Source organism: Cimex lectularius, unplaced genomic scaffold (assembly GCF_000648675.2).
Source record: "Cimex lectularius strain Harlan isolate CLEC.00 unplaced genomic scaffold, Clec_2.1 scaffold14, whole genome shotgun sequence".
In the NCBI taxonomy this organism is placed as follows: Eukaryota; Metazoa; Arthropoda; class Insecta; order Hemiptera; family Cimicidae; genus Cimex; species Cimex lectularius.
Window position 1 is genome coordinate 2,259,165 of NW_019392637.1, and position 19,714 is coordinate 2,278,878.

General features: G+C 39.8%; 2 protein-coding genes across 8 annotated transcripts in view; one reads left to right on the top strand and one right to left on the bottom strand.

The window, feature by feature from the left end:
* The window catches only part of LOC106671952, a 35,412-nt gene extending 16,401 nt beyond the window's left edge, over window positions 1–19,011 (top strand). The window contains exons 5-7 of one of the 3 annotated variants that reach the window (XM_024227525.1): window positions 17,971–18,039; window positions 18,092–18,271; window positions 18,341–19,011. In XM_024227525.1, the coding sequence (XP_024083293.1) occupies window positions 17,977–18,039; window positions 18,092–18,271; window positions 18,341–18,682 (585 nt within the window). In that variant the 5' untranslated portion in view covers window positions 17,971–17,976 and the 3' untranslated portion in view covers window positions 18,683–19,011. Of the gene's footprint in view, window positions 1–17,907; window positions 18,040–18,091; window positions 18,272–18,340 lie in introns of those variants that run through there. The other 2 variants (XM_024227522.1, XM_024227527.1) reach the window with 2 other exon arrangements.
* LOC106671898 (adenylate cyclase type 6) overlaps window positions 1,245–19,714 on the bottom strand; it is an 80,067-nt gene continuing 61,597 nt past the window's right edge. For 4 of the 5 annotated variants that reach the window (XM_014402866.2, XM_024227466.1, XM_024227470.1 and 1 more), the window contains 16 exons: window positions 15,552–15,704; window positions 10,290–10,411; window positions 10,137–10,229; window positions 9,661–9,807; window positions 9,446–9,604; window positions 9,240–9,384; window positions 8,508–8,608; window positions 8,290–8,449; window positions 8,141–8,238; window positions 8,000–8,084; window positions 7,829–7,945; window positions 7,525–7,766; window positions 7,337–7,467; window positions 6,955–7,284; window positions 4,211–4,342; window positions 1,245–4,147 (listed from right to left, as the gene is read on the bottom strand). In XM_014402866.2, the coding sequence (XP_014258352.1) occupies window positions 3,897–4,147; window positions 4,211–4,342; window positions 6,955–7,284; window positions 7,337–7,467; window positions 7,525–7,766; window positions 7,829–7,945; window positions 8,000–8,084; window positions 8,141–8,238; window positions 8,290–8,449; window positions 8,508–8,608; window positions 9,240–9,384; window positions 9,446–9,604; window positions 9,661–9,807; window positions 10,137–10,229; window positions 10,290–10,411; window positions 15,552–15,704 (2,466 nt within the window). In that variant the 3' untranslated portion in view covers window positions 1,245–3,896. Of the gene's footprint in view, window positions 4,343–6,954; window positions 7,285–7,336; window positions 7,468–7,524; window positions 7,767–7,828; window positions 7,946–7,999; window positions 8,085–8,140; window positions 8,239–8,289; window positions 8,450–8,507; window positions 8,609–9,239; window positions 9,385–9,445; window positions 9,605–9,660; window positions 9,808–10,136; window positions 10,230–10,289; window positions 10,412–15,551; window positions 15,705–19,714 lie in introns of all 5 variants that reach the window. The other variant, XM_024227472.1, reaches the window with a different exon arrangement.

Below are 19,714 nucleotides of genomic sequence, written 5' to 3' on the forward strand. Positions count from 1 at the left end.
TAGGCCACGTTTTTCCTAACTGACCCAAATGCCCTTTCTCTCTATCACTCTCAATGAGCTGTTATCACAAATACACGGTTACTTCCTCTAATTGTCTGTCGTTATCACTAATCCACTGATCGTTTTCTAGGCTACGTTTTTCATAACTGACCCGAATGCCCTCTCTCTCTATCCCTCTCAATGAGCTGTTATCACAAATACACGGTTACTTTCTCTAATTGTCTGACGTTATCACTATCCACTGATCGTTTTCTAGGCCACGTTTTTCATAACTGACCCGAATGCCCTCTCTCTCTATCCCTCTCAATGAGGTGTTATCACAAATTCACTGTTACTCTCTTTAATTGTCTTTCGTTATTACTAATTTATGGCTACTTTCTTTAATCTTTTTCTTCTAATTTAGATCTTTTCGTTAATATTTTTGTAATCATTAATCCACTGCTCGTATATCTAATCTTTTTTGGTGATAATTAATATACGGTTACTTTCTCTTATTTATATGTGATTACTAATCCTCTGTAACTTGTCTCATTTTTTTCGTGATCATTAATCGACTGAAACGTTCTCAATTTTTTCGGTTATCATTAATTCAGGGATCCTTTTTTTAAAATATAGTTTGCTATGCTATTCTACTGTACCTATCCCTAATCTTATTTCGTTATCATTAATTCACTCCTACTTTCTCTAATTTATTCATTATCACTTATTCACAGATCTTTTCGATAATATTATTTTGTAATCATTAATCCACTGCTCGTATATCTAATCTTTTTTGGAGATAACTAATCCACGGTTACTTTCTCTTATTTGTCCGTGATTACTAATTCACTGTAACTTTTCTCATCTTTTTCGTGATCACTAATCCAGTGAAACGTTCTCAATTTTTTTCGTTATCACTAAATCACCGCTACTTTCTCTAATCGTCACTAATCTACTGCTATTTTTTTCGTCTTTTTTGTCATTACTAAATGAATGTGGCTTTGGCTTTTGTACTCACACTTACCATTTTCTTCTCACGTCATGAAAGCACGGTCAAATAATGGGTAATCGAAAATTAGGCGACACGTTAAAAATATAGTTATAAGTTTATTTCCATTAGAAAAACGAAACGATAGTACAACAAAACCTGAAAAATATTCAAAACGACCAATTGGAGAAGAAGAGAAATATATAAATATTACACAAATTTGAAACAAACCAGTTGTTTTTTGTTTTATTTTATTTAATTATTTTTAATTTCTCTTTCTCTTTCAAAATTTTCAAACACAAATCACATTGGGGTAACCTCAGTTGTGTGTCGCGACCTCGCCTCTCATTCCTTGAAAATTTTGAAAAAATATCGGAGGTGTGGACATGTGGACACAACGTTTTTCGACAGATTGGGTTTCGACAGCCATTGACAAAAACATTTCCCATTTCGACATATATTTTTATATTTACATACATATATATTTTTACTTTATATTTTATAACTATATCTTCAGTTATAAATATTAAAATACTTATTTTATACAGATTTGAGGGGAAAAAAGTTGATCGTTTGGCATAAAGAGGGCGTGGGGGAGGGTCGAGAATTTGGCTGGAGAAAAAAAGCGCAGAAATTAGAAATGGTGAGAAATCGTGCATAGACAGTTCACAAGTAGTATTAACGATTATAATTTGGGAAAAATGTCAAGAAAACTAGACATCCACCCATGGATCCTTTACTCGATCTGACAAATATTGGATGAAATGATAAGGAATTGTGGACTGACAATCTGCAAGGAATAGAATCGGTGTTTATAATTTGGGGGGAAAATGCCAGGTAAATTTCATTGGCACTCAAAATTGTTTACCTGTTCCGACCAATATTGGAAGAAATGATTAGAATTTGTGGTCAGACAATACCCAATCCAACCAGATATGGAGAGCATCATGAGGAATTGTGGAGACAGGTGATTTTGTCCATGACCCAAAATTATTTTGTTACATCCGACCAATATTGGATGAAATCGTGAAGAATTGTCGACAGACTATACCTTCTTTGACCAAATATTTGATGAAGTCATGAGAAATAGTAAACATATCAAACACCAAATCCGACGAAATATTGGATGAAATCATGAGAAATTGTAAACATACAGTACAAAATTTGACTAAATGTTGGATAAAACCATGAGAATTGTGGTCAGACAGTGCACAATGCGAACAATAATGGATAATACCATGAAAAATTGTGGACAGAAAGTTCAAAAATCTGACTAAATATTTGATGCCATCATGAGAAATTGTACACGTACCAAACGTACCAAATCTGACGAAATATTGGATGAACTCATGGGAAATTGTAAACGTACAGTACCAAATCCGACCGAATGTTTGATAAAACCATGAGAAATTATGGACACACAATGCACAGTGCGACCAATATTGGATAACACCGTCAGAAATTGAGGACAGACTGTTAAAAAGTCTTACCAAATATTGGATGAAATCATGAGAAATTGTAAACATACAGTACCAAATCCGACCGAATATTGGATAAAACCATGAGAAATTATGGACATACGATGTACAGTGCGACCAATATTGGATAAAACCATGAGAAATTGTAAACATACTGTACCAAATGCGACCGAATATTGTATAAAACCAAGAGAAATTGTGGACAGACAGTTCAAAAATCTCACCAAATATTGAATGAAATCATGAGAAATTGTAGGCTGGCAGTACCAAATCCGCCTAAATGTTGGATGAAATCATGAGAAATTGTAGACAGGCCGTACAAAATTCGACCAAATATTGGATGAAAAAATAAAGGATCTTGAACGGAAAGTTCCCAAACCGGCACAAATAATAAATAGATTTGTGGAGACGATTCCTAATGCAATCAAACATTTGTACTACCAGAACAAAATCAGTCCAAATATTAATAAAATAATAAGGGATTTTGAATATAAAGTTCCCAAACCCGTCGAAATATTGGATGCAATAGTAAAGATTTGTGGACAGACAGTACAAAATCCGACCGAATATTGGATGCAATCGTAACGATTTGTGGACTGATAGTATAAAATACGACCGGATATTCAATGAAATCATGAAAAATTGTAAACATAAAGTGCCGTGAGAAATTGTGGACAGGCAGTGCCAAATCCAACCAAATATTGGGAGAAAATAAGGAATTTGTGGACAGACAATCCGCAAAGGGTGAAAAGTGATGGTAATGTTTTTGGAAAAATGCCAGGTAAACTTGATTTGACCCAAAATATTTTTCCAATAGTGGTCTCAATAATACAGAATTTGTGGTGAGGAGCGTTTTGGGTACAACGACAGGAAACATGACGGTGGCCAAAATAATTTTACACGATCTGACCAATATTGGACGAAACCGTAATGAATTTTTAGACTGAGTCCATGAAGGGTGTGATTGTTGTTCATGTTTGGGAAAAAACCTCCAGGTATCCTTGAGATTGATCCAAATTTTTTCAACCAGGCCGACCAATATTGGATGAAATCATGAGGAGTTGCGTTCTTTTTTCCAGAATTCCAGCCAGCTTCTCTCCCGTCCCGATGCCAATTTGTGTAATAGAAAAAAATCCGTTTTCAACACGGCGTACTTCATTTCCTCTGTGGAATTGGTCCAATAATCCGTTTCAACCGTCACAGCCCAAAAAGAAATCCAACAAAATTTTTATTACCCTGATGAAAGCGTTTATAGTAAAATTCGAAACGCTAAGCCGAACGGCTAAAATTGACAGTAGATTTTTTTTGTTGAAAAATTTGACCAAGGGTTATTTACAGTCACAACCTGATATTGCCGAGGAGGATACAAGGGTCATCGGGGTTGGGGTTCGAAGGTCATCGCGACAATATAGGTTTTGTTTTTTAACAAAGTCCTAATGATGATGTTGAGGTTAATTGGCAGCTCCACCCTCGAGGAAGTAGGTGACCATGTCTCCTTTCCCTTTGACCTGTATCGTCCCCCTGCAGGTGAGCGGGTACCCCCTCGCCGCAAGTATCGTGTACACCTCCTGGGTCACCTGGATCTTGTCGACTATCCCCGTCGAGTCCATCCTGCTCGCCACGTTCACCGCGTTGCTCCAGATGTCGAACTGAGGCTTCCTCGAACCGATGACCCCGGCCACGACGGGCCCGATGTTGATCCCTGGCAAACAGGCACCTTTAGAAAACAACAACAACAACAACTAAAACAGCCGAAAACATCTACCGATCCGAATGCGGAAGTTGTTGAAAGAATGCTGGTTGACGTAGCTGAGCTGTTCCTTGATCCGAAGGGCGTAGTCGGCCATCGCGGTCACGTGCTTCAGGTCCTTCATGTCGCATGTCGCTTTCGTCAAACCTAAAATACCAAAACAATAAAATAATTGTAATAATCTAGAATCAGGGATAATCTTTGACTTAAGGTTGTTCAAAATTTGGCTTGGAATGAAGATTCTAGACATGAAGACGGAAGGTACCTACGCCATTGGATAATCCCACCTTAGATTAATCCTATTAATCCAGAATATTTAAATCTGCTTCCACAGTACTTCATCAAGTTCAATTCTCGTTACTTCAAGTTCATTTCTTTTATACTTTGGATGACAAGGATTAGAGTGAATATTGGATTAAGAAATATATTAATCCAAGGTGGGATTATCCCAAGGCTTGGCCAATCTGTAATCTCTCCTCAAGAGATTCAACTCTGGCAACATTCTTTCCTTTTGCCCTTTGTAAGGCATTAGTGCGGATATTGCATTAAGAAATATATTAATCCAAGGTGGGATTATCCCAAGGATTGACCAGTCTCTAATAAGCTTCAAGAACTTCAATTCTGCCTACATCCATTCCTTTTACAGTTTGAAAGACAAGGATGGGTGTGGATATTGGATGAAGAAATATATTAATCCAAGGTGGGATTATCCCAAGGATTGACCAATCTCTAATAAGCTTCAAGAACTTCAACTCTGCCTACATCCATTCTTTTTACAGTTTGGATGACAAGGATGAGTGTGGATATTTGATTAAGAAATATATTAAATCCACGGTGGGATTATCCCATGAATACCTGGTTTTAAATACCACCTGGTTTTAATGTGTCTTAGAACTTCAATTCTGCCTATGTTCATTCATTTTGTTCTTTAGAAGTCAAGGATTATTGAGGATAGGAGATTAAGAGAATTAATCTAAAGTGGGATTATCTCAAGGTTTGACAATCACGTAATGTTCTTCAAGATCCCAAATTATGTCTAGATTCTGTCATTTCATCCTTATTTTCGTTTGAAAATCAAGGATAAGTTTGCATATGGGATTAGGAGGATTAACCGAAGGTGGGATTATCCCATGATTTGACCCATTTGATTACCAAAAGGCCAAAATGAACATGCAGTGACAGAATTTAGATATAATTAGGGGTCTTAAAGCACATTAGTGGCTGGTAAAATCTTGGGATAATCCCATATTGGATTAATCATTTGAATCCAAATATCCACATTAATCCTTGGCTTCCAAAACATAACAATGAGGATAAAATGACAGAATCTAGTCATAATTGAGGATCTTGAATACACAAAAGAAGGTGGCCAAAGCTTTGGCCGATCTCACTAAGGATTAATTCTCTTAATCCATTATCCATTCTAATCCATTTTTACAAAGCACAAAAACGAAAGAATGAAGGAAGAATTAAATTCATTAAGAAGACAGAGCATGAGCTGGCACAGATTTATGATAATCCCATCTTTCATTAATCATCTTAATCCATTATCCATACTAATCCATTACTTACAACGGCCAAAAAAAAAGAAAGAATCTATCCACACTAATCCTTGATTTCCAAACAACGAAAAGCGGATTAAATGACAGAATCAGGCATGTTTGAGGATCTTGGAGACATACTAAAAGCTTGTCAAGCCTTGGGATAATCCCTTCTTGGATTCATCCTATTAATCTAATTTCAAACCAATCCATTACTTCAAAAAGAATTACTTAAAACATTACTTAAAATGACAGAATCTATGCATAATTGAGGATTTTGGCGACACAGTAGAAGCTGGCCAAGCCTTTGGTAATCCTATCTTCGATTAATCCTCTTAATCCATTATCCAAACTAACCCATTACTCACAACAGATAAAAACGAAAGAATCTGGGCTGACTTTTAGTCCTTGAAGACACAGTATGAACAACTACAGCATCGAGATAATCCCATCTTCGATTAATCCTCTTAATCCATTATACACACTAATCCATTAGTTATAACGGACAAAACCGAAAGAACCTAGGCAGGTTTTTTGACCTTGAAGACCCAGCATGTGCTGTACATCCTTGAGATAATCCGATCTTAGGTTAATCCTTTATACACACCAATGCATTACTTAATACAGGCAAAGCAAGAGAATCTAGACAGACTATTATTCCTGGAAGACACAGCATGAGCGGTACAGCCTTGGGATAAGCGCTTCTTGGATTAATCTTTTCAATACCATATTCACATTAATCCTTGGCATCTGAAAGAGAAGAATGGTAAATTCCTTGCGGATTTAAAGTTCTGGAGTGGCATAAGGATAATGACAGAAATTATGCCTAGATTGAGGATATCGGAGACACAGTCGAAGCTAGCCAAGCGTTGGGCAATCCCATCTTCGATTATTCCTTTTAATCCATTATCCACACTAATCCATTACTTACAATGGACAAAAACGAAAGAATCTAGGCAGACTTCATTGTCATAGGAGACACAGAGTGAGCTGTTAGTGCCTTCGGATAATCCCATCTTGGATTTATTCTCTTATTCCCATATTATCACTAATCCTTGATTTCCAAACGACAAAAATGAAAGAATGTAGGCACAATTGACGCTCTAGAAGACACAGATGTCATAACTTCTAGTCGGACATGGATATGGTCAATCGTTTTGGCAATAATGATATCTATGGTGGTTTTTATGAGATGTTATGCTATTTTTTGTGGTTTACCCGATGCCGCCATGTACGTCGCCCCGGTCGATTTGATCTTCTCGATGCAGGAGAACTTTGGCTCAGCGAGTATCTCGTCGAAATCAGCGATGATCTCGTTCAAAAGTCTGAGGCACTCGACGCCCTCGTTGTTCCCTTCGAGCTCGACGTAAAACTCCGAAAAGTTCGGAATAGAGGCGAACATGATGCAGACGCACTCGCACTGTTCGTGGTACATGTCGTCGAAGTTCTTGTCCGAATTGAGAAAGTGTTCGGCGACGTGGGCGGGCAATATGTTGCCAAGGAGTTTCCTGTTGTACGCTTCAAGATGTTCCATGTCTTCTTTTTCCTCTGAAAAAAGAATAAGTTTAGATTGGATTATTGATTTTGAATCGGGTTTTACCCGTCGCCTGTAGTTTCCAGAGGAAATCGAGCCTGTTCGTCGCCTCCGTCTGTCTTCCGTGGATGATCACAGCAAGGAGGAAACCGACGAGCGAGACGACGTTGGACACCTCCGAGTACCCGTCCAATCCGCTTCAAGAAAAGCCGTTCAAAAATACACCCAAAGCTTAACTTCAATACTCCTCATACCTCGAGGCCTGAGAGAAGTGGACGGCGAGGAAGGTGAACGTTATGATCGACAGTATGAACACCTTTATAATGCTCGTGAGTATCTGGAACGCCGCCGTTATTATAATGAGCACGACTATGCACATAGTCGCCAACTCCGACAGTACTGCGGTGTCAGACGTCTCGTCCAACTCCAGAGTGAAGTTCGACGATGCGTTTGTCTCAATGGTTATATTATGCCCGACTATCCTTACCCTATATATCTTTAAACAAAAAAACAAATACAAAAATTAACCTGACTTTTTTTTATATAAGTTAGACAGACCAGAGGAAAGAGCGTTGTTGTGAAAGCTATGGCTATGACTATAATGGCGAACACCTGAGCTACGTTTCTGTTTTCATGGATCATCGATGACACACGCACAAGTGGTGACAGCTTGTCCTAAACGCCAAAAAATATTGTACAATCCTTCAAGTTTAGATAAGCACGGTTCACCTTGCACTTATCGACGACGACGATCACTGTGATCATCGTGACCAGTAGGAGGCCGACTGAATAGACGACGTACAAATGCGGATCGCTTAAAACCAAAACAGAAATATTATCTGGTACTTCACCCAAGGAAGAAGGACTTACTGTGGAAACATGATAAGCAGGACGGCCACTATGGTCACCATGAGGGTCAAGGAGCATATGAAGTAGATATGGAGCATCTTGTCGCGTTCTTTCGAATACTAAAATAACAATCGATTAGAAAGAAGGATTTTGAAGTTTCTTGCGCTTACTTTATTTTCAACGTCGGTTTGTCTAAAGTTGAGCAGGAGGGGTTGGCAGTGTTCTGCCCTGAGTTGGTCTATGCTCCTGGCTTCGATGGCCCACATGAGGTAGTCATTGACCTCATCCTCCGGGTCCTTTTGTTCCTCCGCATCCTTTGCTATACCCAGCCTGTTAACAAAAATATAAACAAATCGACAAAAATCCTTTAGGAAAGTTTCATCCATACTTGTTGTACTTGCTCCCTTTGGAACCGTGCCCCATCAGTCGAAGCTCCTTGGCAACGTTACCGTTCGAAACGTTTGGCGGTTTTTTCGTACTTGAGTGCCTCTGAAAAATTGTCGTCGGTAGTTAAGTCTTTTACGAAGTTAAGACCTTGGAGACTTACCTGCTGAAGGAACTTAGGATATCAGGATCAAAGGTTAACCAGAGCTTGGGCTATCAGGATCTGCGACTAACAGGAGCTTAGTCTACCAAGAGCGGAGATTAACAGATGGGTAGGATATCAGGAACAGAGATTAACTAGGGCTTTGGCCATCAGGAACTGGGATTAACTTGACCTTAGTCTATCAGGAGCGGAGATGATTCGGATATCAGGAACAGGGATTAACTAGATGCTCTCAGGAGAAGATGCGGAAAGGTGTGTAGGCTATCAGAAGCGAAGCCGATATGAGCTTACACTATTACACACTAAGAGAAGAGTAGACAGCCTAAGCTTAAGGCTATCCGGAGCAAAGATTGATAGATGTTTATACTGTCATGAGCTGAGATTGAAAGGAGCAAACATGGATAAAAGTATGGACTATGAGGAGCTGAGATTGGCAGAAGCTTAGCTATCAGTAGTAAAGGATGACAGGAGCTTAAGCTATAAAGAGAAGAGATCGACAGAAACTTAGACATCAGGAGTATGGACTATCAGGAGCAGAAGAGATTATCTGAAGCTCAGAGGATAAGGACTTACCTGCCTGCTCGTCTCCTGAGGTATGATGAGGTAGGTCGTGATGTTATGGTCTCTCAGGTACGAGTTCCTTTCGTACCCTGTGCCCGGTTCGACTTTGTAGTCTCCGTTGAGGCATTTTAAAGTCTCTTCCGTTATGTGGACCCTCCTATTTAAGAAGAAACCAATGGGATTTAAAACAGCTTGATAATTTTTCCTTTTTGGCTTACCCTGGTATGCCTCCGCTTTCCATGTAGTTGGCCAACGTGACGTCGTTCGACCAGACGTCAAACTGCCATTTCCTGAGGCCGAGGACGCCGCAGTGGACCCGTCCCGTGTGTATTCCGACCCTCATGTCCACGTTGACGCCCATCACCTCTCGCACCAGCCTGGAAAATGTTGCGTGATTGAACGCCAACGGCGCGCCCGGAAGGGTTTCACTTACGCGATGGCGTCGATCATGTCCAGGGCCATTTCGACGCAGCAGTGAGCGTGGTCAGGCCTGGGCTCGGGAAGCCCGGAGACGCAGTAGTAGCAGTCGCCGAGGAGCTTGATCCTAAGGCAATGGTGCTCCTGAGCCAGCCTGTCAAACCTGGAAAGTTTCAAGCAAACATGTGATATATATATATATGTATATCAACGGTCATCGTGTCACAAATATATACATTAATCAACGAGAACCTAACATACCAAGGCATGTGGTTCACTCAAAACCACAACATACGAAAAATTTGTTCAAAAATTATGAACAACTTAAGACTAATATGTACATCTACTATGTCACACATATCAAGATTGTCCGGAATATCATGATATACAGGTGAAATCATGATCTCATCATATGGCCAATAGACAACTACCCGAGACTTTATGGTGTAATCATTTAAGACTAATATGTTAAGATGATACGTGTAGACTCGCCTGGCGAAAAGCTCGTTGAGGAGGATGTAAATCTCTTGGGCCGTACACTGGTCTGAGAGGCTCGTGAATCCGCATATGTCGGCGAAGAGTATGCTGTAACGGAAACGGTTTATAAATTTTTTTTTCACCACGGCTCGGTTCTTTTTTGTGTACCTGACGTTTTCGTAGCGTTGGATGTAGATCTTGTGGAACATGGTGTCCTGCGGTTTGCCCGCTATGTCCGCCTTCATCTCCATGGCGACGTGCCTCGGCAGGACGGAGAGAAGGAGCCTCTCCTAGAATATTACATTAAATAAAGCACAAACTCAATACACTCACAGGCATATACAAAAGGCTGAGCATGAGACGTTTGAATCACTGCGTACGGAAATAACAGTGAACTGATAGAAGGAGGGGAGTGCTACGCTAGCCGGCGTAAAATATGGCAGGAGATTAATTACCAGTAGGAGACGCCGATAAGAGCTTACGCTATCAGGAGATGATGTGAGCAGGAGATTAGGCTATCAAGAGTAAAATATCACAGAGGCGAAAGTTAACAACAAAATACGTTGGAAGGAGCATAGATTAACAGAAGCAGAGATAGACTGGAGCTTTCGCTACAAAAATAAACGTGGGTAAGGCCTTATCGAGAGTATAAAAAGACAAGGGCTTAACGTATTAAGAGAAGACTTTGACAGAAATTGAGACTATCAGTTGCTAAGATTCACAGGAGTTTAAGCTATCGGGAGAAAAAGATGTCATGAGCAAAAGTTATCAAGAAGAAAGTGATAAAAGTGATAGCTTACGCATCCAAAATACACGTTGGCAGGATGAGCTTACTCTATCTGGAGAAGACGTGAGCAGAAGCTTAGGCTATCCGGAGTTAAGAATGACAAGAGTTTAGGCTATTAGGTGTAAAAGATAATAGAAGGTTATAGTAACCAGAGTGAAAGAGGACAGGATAGGATAAACTATAAAAAAAGAGAATAATATAGACTTAGATTATCGGGAGCAATGGATGATAGGAGCTAACGCTACCATAATACACGTTGGCAGGAGGTAACGTTATCAGGAGAAGGCATTGACAGGAGCTTACTCTTTCGGGATTTGTTGATAGGATATTCTATACTCAAGAGCAAGGATTACAGAAGATCAACCTATTAAAAGCTCTGGTTAAAAAATCTTTGCTGCTGATAATGAAAGCTCCTGTCTATACCTTCTCCTGATAACGTAAGCGCCTGCCAAAATATATTTTAGTAGCGAAAAATCTTGTCAATTGTTGCTTCTGATAATGTAAGCCCCAGTCTACTGTTGCTTTTGATAATGTAAACTCCTTTGAATTGTTGCTTTTGATAATGTAAGCTACTGTCAATACCTCTCCTGATAGCATAATCTCCTGCTAACGTATATTTTGGTAGGAAAAGCTCCTATCAATCGTTGCTTCTGATAATGTAAGCTCCTGTCAATACTTCTCCTGACAGCATAAGCTTCTGCCAACGTTAATTTGGTAGCGAATGCGTCTGGCAATCTTTGCTTCTGATAATGTAAGCTCCCGTCAATACCTTCTCCTGAGAGCATAAGCCCCTGTCACCATCTATTCTCGATAGGGTAAGCACCTGTCTATCTTTTCTTCTGATAACGTAAGCTGCTGTCAGTACCCTCTCCTGATAGCGTAACCTCCTGTCAACGTGTACTTTGGTAGCAAAAGCTGCTGCCAATGAATTTTGACAGCGTAAGCTCTTGTTATCCTCTGCTCCCGGTAATTTAAGCTCCTACTACTCGTTTTTCTTATTAGTTTATACACCTGTCATCTTTTACTATGGATAGCATAATTTCCTATCATCTTTTACACCTGATAGCCTAAACTCTTGTCAATCTTAGGTCCAGATAGTCTAAGCTTCTGCTGGCGTCTTCTCTGATAGCGTAAGGTCCTCCTGCCACTGTGTATTTTGGTAGCATAAACTACTATCACTCTCTTCTCTAGATAGCTTATGCTCATGTTATCTTTTTCTTCCGATAGTCTAAACTCTTGTCAAATCTTAGCTCCAGATAGTCTAACGAGATGTGCTTAAAGTCTAAAACATTTTTTTTTCTATGGAGGAATCCTATATTATTTTTATAGCTGGAGATAAATGATACATTTATGTATGAAGTTCTCCGTTGTCTCCAAGTGGGAAAAGTTATACGGCTGTTGTGTTTTTATTAAAAAGGAAATGATGCTTAGCAAGTTTTTCTTTCATGTATTCTATAAATTTGTCCTTTTTACCTTCGCACCGTCCTTGTAACGTGATCTCTATCATTTGTGAGACGGCACGGATACTTGATCTCCTTTCTTTTTACAAAAATCTTTTTCGGGTTTTTGTTTTATTTTCGACATCAGATTCTCTTGGAAAAGTTTCATCGCACTTCTCCAATCCCAGTCTTCAAGGAGTCGGTATCAAAGCAGAAACAACACAGCAAAAAACGGTGGAACCGTCTCGTCTTTCATCCCTTGGTAAATGGGTAGCTTAAAAAAACACGCAAAAGCACAATAATTAGAAAGTAGAAAGTTGGCGAGGGTGTTCAAAGGGAGCCGGCCTTTTACAGGGTGCCCCATGTCAAAGTGGTGATTTCACAAGGGGAGGATTAGAAGCCAGAGGTAAAAGTAAGAAGCAAGTCTAATTAGATGAAAAGTAGGACCGGAGCGGCGTTAACTCAATTATCATCCACGACAAGTCTAAAGTCCCTCGCCTCATTGACTAATCCCACCCCCGTCCTGCGTCTTCAAACAAAAAGAAGGAGGAGGGCTGACAGGCTTCTTGGCTAACTCGATTCCCCCCGCCAAGACTTCTCCGGTGAGTTAGAACTTAATAAGCAACAACGTGGAATAAACACGAAACAAAACAGAACTGATAAACTTCGATTTCGAACTATGGATAGCTTAAACCTCTGTTAATCCCAGCTCTTGATAGCGTAAAGATTTTCTATGCTCATGGCAATCTCTACTTCTGATATTTTGAGCTCCTGTTTAACCCCTGTTTAACCTCCTGACAACATCAACTCCTGCTACTTTAAGCTCCTGAAACCTCTACTTCTGATAGGCGAAGCTCCTACCAACCTCTACTCCTAACACATTAAACTCCTGACAATTTGATGAACTGATAACCTGTACTTTTAACAGCCTAAGCTCTTTTCATCTCTCCTCCTGCTAGCTGAAGCTTTTGACAACGTGTTTTATGGATAGCATGCTTTTTCAATCTCTCCTCCTGATAACATAACCTCTTGTCAATCTCACCTACTTATAGGCTAACTTCCTCTAACCCTCTACTCCTAAATAACGTAAGCTCATTTTCATCTCTGCTACTGATAGCTTAAGCTCTTGATGACCTGTATTCTGGGTAGATTTTCAATCTCTACTCCTGATAACTTAACCTCCTGTCAATCTCAACTCCTTATAGACTAACTTCCTGACAACTTCTACTCCTAAATAGCATAAGCTTCTTTTCATCTTTCATGCTGATAGCTTAAGCTCTTCATGCCTGTATTCTGAGTAGATTTTCAATCTCTACTCCTGATAACTTAACCTCCTGTCAATCTCAACTTCTTATAGACTAAATTTCTGACAACCACTACTCCTAAATAGCATAAGCTTCTTTTCATCTCTCATGCTGATAGCTTAAGCTCTTCATGACCTGTATTCTGGATAGCACGCTTCTTTCAATCTCTCCTCCTCATAGCCTAATATCCTGTCCATCTGAGTTCCTGATGGCGAAAGCGTAAGTTCCTGTCAATCTTAACTCTTTATAGGTTAAGGTACAGACAACCGCTACTTCTAATAGCTTAGACTCTTATCCTTCTCTCCTCCTAATAACCTAAGCTCTTGACAACCTAAACTCTGAATAGATTTTCACTCTATACTCCAGATAACCTTACCTCCTGAGAATTAAAAATCTCAACTCTTTATAGGTAAAGTTCCTGACAACCGCCACTCCTAATAGCTTAAGCTCGTATTCTTTTCACCTCCTGATATCCTGATAACAACTCTGTATAGATTTTTAATCTCTACGCCTGACCTTAAGTCCTGTCAATCCGAGCTCCCGATAACGATAGCGTAAGCTACTGTTAATCTGAACTCCTTATAAGCTATGTACCTGACAACCTCTACTCTTAACAGCCTAAGCACCTTTTTATATCTGCTCTTGACAGCCTAAGCTCTTGATAATCCAAACTCTGAATAGATTTTCAATTTCTACACCCGATCGCCTACCTGTCAATCCGACCTTCCGATAGTGATAGCGTAAGCTCTTGTTAATCTGAACTCCTTATATACGAAGTTCCTGACAACCTCTTGACAGCCTAAGCATCTTTTCATATCTGCTCCTGACAGCCTAACCTCCTGACAATCCGAGTTCCTGATAGTAAAAACATAAGCTCCTGTTAATCTCAACTTCTGATAGTCTATCCTCAGTCAACCTCAGGTCCTTATATCCACGTATTCCCTAGATAGCCTGACCTCCTGTCCTCCTCATGATAGCTTAAAGCTCCGGTTCATCCCAGGTCCCGTTCGCCTTGGCTTCGGTTAATCTCTACTCCTGATAAACACCTTATCTTTTCAACCTTTTTTCAAGGTTCTTCACTTTTCAAATTAAGCTCTCCTAATAACGACATTTCTTGTTACTGTAAACTCTGTTCCTTTATGACAACCCAATTCTATTTCTTCTTTTTGTTTTAACCTTCGCTAATAATATACAAAAGTAGATTTTTCAATTTGTCACTGTTTTATTTTTTAACGGGGTGAAAACAAATGAAATGGGGCCAAATTGAAGTAGGATTTCTGTTTGAGTGATACAGCAAGCTTATAATCTCATCCATGATTGAGTTGGAAAAAGAAAACGAAAACGTTTTTCATGTCGGCAATTCTTTCCCCTCTGGGAGTTAGGATTTGTTTTCCTTTTTTTTTAAATTATTAAATTAAACGTCGGCCTAAGATTAAATAAATGGAATAATAAAACGCGCCTGGTGTATTGAAGAGGGCTTTTATTTGACACGAGGTATCTGGCGAAATTCTATCAAATTTTCCTTTGATTGGGGGTTGCGTTGGGGGTTGGAGTCGATTAATTAATTTTGCGACCTTTTCATCCTCTGTCTGCCTGGCGACTTTCCGCTTTCTGTTTTCAGACTTTAAGAAAGTGTTTCTGACAGGCGGCAAAAAGCCCGTGAAATCTTAAGAAAAGTCGACAGCTTTCCCCGAGGGTTGCTGCAACCCTTTCACTCTTCGCCCTTGAACTCATTTGGCTAAACGAACGGGTTTAAATATCAATTTAATTAATGGTAAAAAAATCAAAGAAAAAGCCCAAGGCCGGAAATAGGAAGTATATCCCCTGTGTCAACGTAAGCTCTTGTCAACCCTACCCTACCCTCCTTAGATCCCTGTTATCTTCCCTCTCATTTTCCTACCTGTTGCTGGTTCTGCCCCTGGGTCTTGAGCCTCGCCCCGACGCACCTCCTCGTCTCGAGGAACGCCTCCCTCTTGGCGGTCTCGCTCGGATAATGGGTCAGCACGCCGGCCAGGTTTGTCGCCAGGATGAGAAGCATGTTGGCGAGAAAGACCTGGACACAAGAGAAACAACGACATTAATTGCAGATACTGAATAAAAAATTCAAGTAACAGGAGCTTATAATCCACGCGAAAGTCCTAAAGATTTTAGTTCACTTGTACAAACAATAACAACTTTATATATCTACGCGAGTATCAAGAGTGGAGGACGGCAGAAGCTTATGCTATCAGGAGCTGAGATTGTCTGGAGGTTAAGCTATCAGGTGTAGATACGAACAGGAGCTTAGTCAATGAGCAGTAGAGGTTTTATGGAGCTTACGCTAAAAGGAGCTCAGATTGACAGGTTTGCTAACAGGAGATTAACGGGAGCTATAAACATTGCCAGGAGCTTAACCTAAAGTAGCTTAGAGTTAGGCAGGAGCTTACGGTATCAGATGCAGATATGAACAAGCTTACTCTATGAAGAGTAGAAGTTTGATGGGGTTAAGGCTTAGGCTATCTAGAGAATAAGTGGGACAAAAGCTTAAGCAATCAGGAGCTGAAATTGACTGCTGGTTAGGCTACCAAAAGTAGAGTTAGACAGGACGCTATCAGGTGCAGATATGAACAGGAGCTTAATCTATGAGGAGTAATTTTTTTAAGGAGATCATGCTAGCAGGAGCAGAGATGAAAAGGCTATCTAGATAAGACGTGGATAGAAGCTTAGATTATCTAGAGTATACGTGGGACAAAAGCTTAAGCTATGAGGAGATGAGATTGACTGGAGTTTAGGCTAACAGAAGTTCAGTTCGGGGCTTAAGGGGAGATGAAATTAATATGAGTTTGGGCTATTAGGAGGAGAAGTTGTCAGGAGCTTAGGCTTTCAGGAGATCAAATTGAGAGGAGCGTATGGTTACGCTATCAAGAGCTCAGATTGACAGGAGGTTAGGATATCAGATGATCAGATTGACAGGAGTACGGTTTCGCTATCAGAAGCACAGATTGAAGGAGGTTAGTCTCTCAGGAGATCACACACACACACACACACACACACACACACACACACACACACACACACGCACGCACGCACGCACACACACACGCACGCACGCACGCACGCGCACACACACACACACACAATCAAACTGAATGGGAACTAAACAATTCGGTCACACAACTATAATTAACAAAATCAGACAACCATTCTTAGAGACATCATCAAACTCATTAGGGAAGTACACTTGGGTCTTTCAAGCAGAAATAGATGCATCAATGTTTTAGAATATCTTAAAAGACGTTCCACTGGCAAAAAACCTCATAAGATCGGATTGCCAAGCAATAAAGCACTAACGTGAAAATAAAACATATCAAATTAGTCAGTGATGCATCCAAAATCTCCAAAAGTTGGTGATACACAACAACATGATGTCATATTGGATGCCAGGGCACAAAGGAATTTTGGGTAACGAAAAAGAAGACACACTGGCCAGAGGAGGATATGCAAGACCCCGAACCTATACTTGGGATAACAAAACAAACAAAATCCTCCATCACAGAATTGATTCAAATAAAACAAAAGGAGAAGTGGATAAACTCTAGGGGGGCACTATACACAGTAAACGTATGCTACAACAACCCTTACCAGGTCTGGCAAACTCTCTATTTCAATTGGAGAGGCCAGACATAGAATGATAGGACATCTGACATACGTGACATCTGACCAAACACCTACATAACATGGGCATATACAACGATCCCATTTGTAGATTATGTTGTGAGGAGGAAGAAACAGCCACCCATATCATCTACGAATGCGAAGCAACGGCTCAATGGAGATTTACCCTAGCATGCAGAAAAAACTTAGGGAATTGTAGGACAGTCAATGACCTGATAGTTCTGATCAGAAGGATTGAGGTTGTTGCACTGAACTAGGGAACTAGGAAGGTACAATAAGCCAGAAGGCTGTACTGCCAGGGGAGCACAAACCCCGCTTCATGTATCATCTTCATCAGGAGGTTATGGTTATCTTATTAGCTGAGATTGACAGGAGTTCAGCCTATTAGGAGTAAAGGTTGTAGGGAACTCAGGTCTATTTGTATTAAGGATTATCAAGTTGTCAAAAGAAGAAAAGGTTAAAATCGGAATAGGTTATCAGCTTTCAGCATCATCACTTTATCTAAGCAGTAATTCTCTCAAAAGGTTTTGTTATTCATCGATTTTCACCGGATTCGACTGTTCCAATTGTGATTTCACGCTGCGCGACTCGATGTTTAGACTCGATGTTTGCGTCACATTCCAACTGGTTTTATTATAGTTTAATCCGTTCGTTGATTTGTCCAGGTGGACATGCTGCGGTTCGTCTTGCCAATATTGCAATTCGTCGCCGCGTCGGCCAATCTAGATCGGACGGTGAGTGATGTTTGAATCTTTTGTTTCGAAAGTTGTATAATTGTTTTGAAAGGACCAGATACCGAGTGACGTGGAAGAGTGCGATTTGAAGCAGGTGTTCGATCATAGGCGTAAAGGCCTGGCCGAACTTTGGAGGATCTCAACCGAAGTAGATTCGAACGTATTAAACAAGGCCTTGGACGAATTGGAGAAGCAACTGGAAGATTTCATGAATCTGATCGGAACAGACGAGGTTTTCAGTTTGATCTTTTCCTCAGTGAGAAAACAAAAAAGCTTGAGTTTTCCATTTTTTATCTTCCAGTACCGTGAAATGAGGAGATACATGGCGGACAACTGGAAAGGATACATGACCGTGAACGTCGTACAGTACCTGTCCTATTTCAAGAGGCTATCCGTTCTGTCGTACTTCCTGAACCTTGTGAAAGAAATATACTTGGCGGGTGAACCGGAGCCAACAAACCAAGAAGAGCATTGGAAAGTGTTTAAAGAATATCTATTAACGGCTATAGACGATTTGAAGGCGGGAAAATCGCTAAATAAACCTTTTCGAATTTACCTCTTGATCTGTTGTACTCCGTTATACATAGAACCGTATACCGTTGGTGCCGTAAAATCCGAGATGATATTTCTACTGAGCTCCTAATGATTTTACATTAGGTCAAATTTGTCCATACAATCTGACCTCCTGTTTTTTGTCATGATATAGAAATCTGAGCTCCTGATATATTTAGCTACGTATTTCTTAACAATGTAACAGTATCAGGAGCTCAAATTGGTTTGAGTTCAGAATTTGAGTTCCTGATATTTTCACAATTGGCCAACTACTTCCAGTCAATATTAGCACCTGACAAGTTTAAATTTGGTTGGATATTTCGAGACAATCTGAGCTCCTGATACTTTAACATTGGGTCAGAAGTTTCTCGACGATTGAGCTTCTGATAATTTTACAATTGGGCAACTATTTGTAGACAATATTAACTCGTGATACGTTAACATTTTGTCACAATCTGAGCTCCTGATACTTTAACATTGAGTCAGAAGTTTCTCGACGATTGAGCTTCTGATAATTTTACAATTGGTCAACTATTTGTAGACAGCATTAACTCGTGATACGTTAACATTTTGTCAGATATTTCAAACAATCTGAGCTCTTGATGCTTTTACAATTGATCAACTATTCCTAGACAATCTGAGCTCCTGATACTTTTACAATTCGTCAACTACTTCTAGACAATATTAGCTCCTGGTACGTTTACGTTTGTTCAGATATTAGTAGAAAATATTAGGTACTGATTCTTTTACATTTGGTCAGATATTTCTAATAATCTACGCTGGTACCTTTACAATGTGTCATATATTTCTATACAATCTTTAATCATAGATAGGTAAAAGGCGGAAGATTTAAGTTCCAGATGCTTCTCTATACGAGTCGAATAAAGCACGGGGTAAGAGTCTAAACTTGTCAAGACAGGAGCTTCAGAAGTTAAAGGAAATTTGATCAAAAAGAAGGTTGGTAATTAGGGGAAAACCGAACTTCTGAGACTTTTACAATTGGTTACATATTTCTTAGAAATGTGAGCTCCTGATAACTTTATAGTTGGTCAGTTATTTAAAGCAACATGAGCTCCTGTTTGTTGTGACGCTTTAGAAATATGAGCTCCTGATATTTTATTTG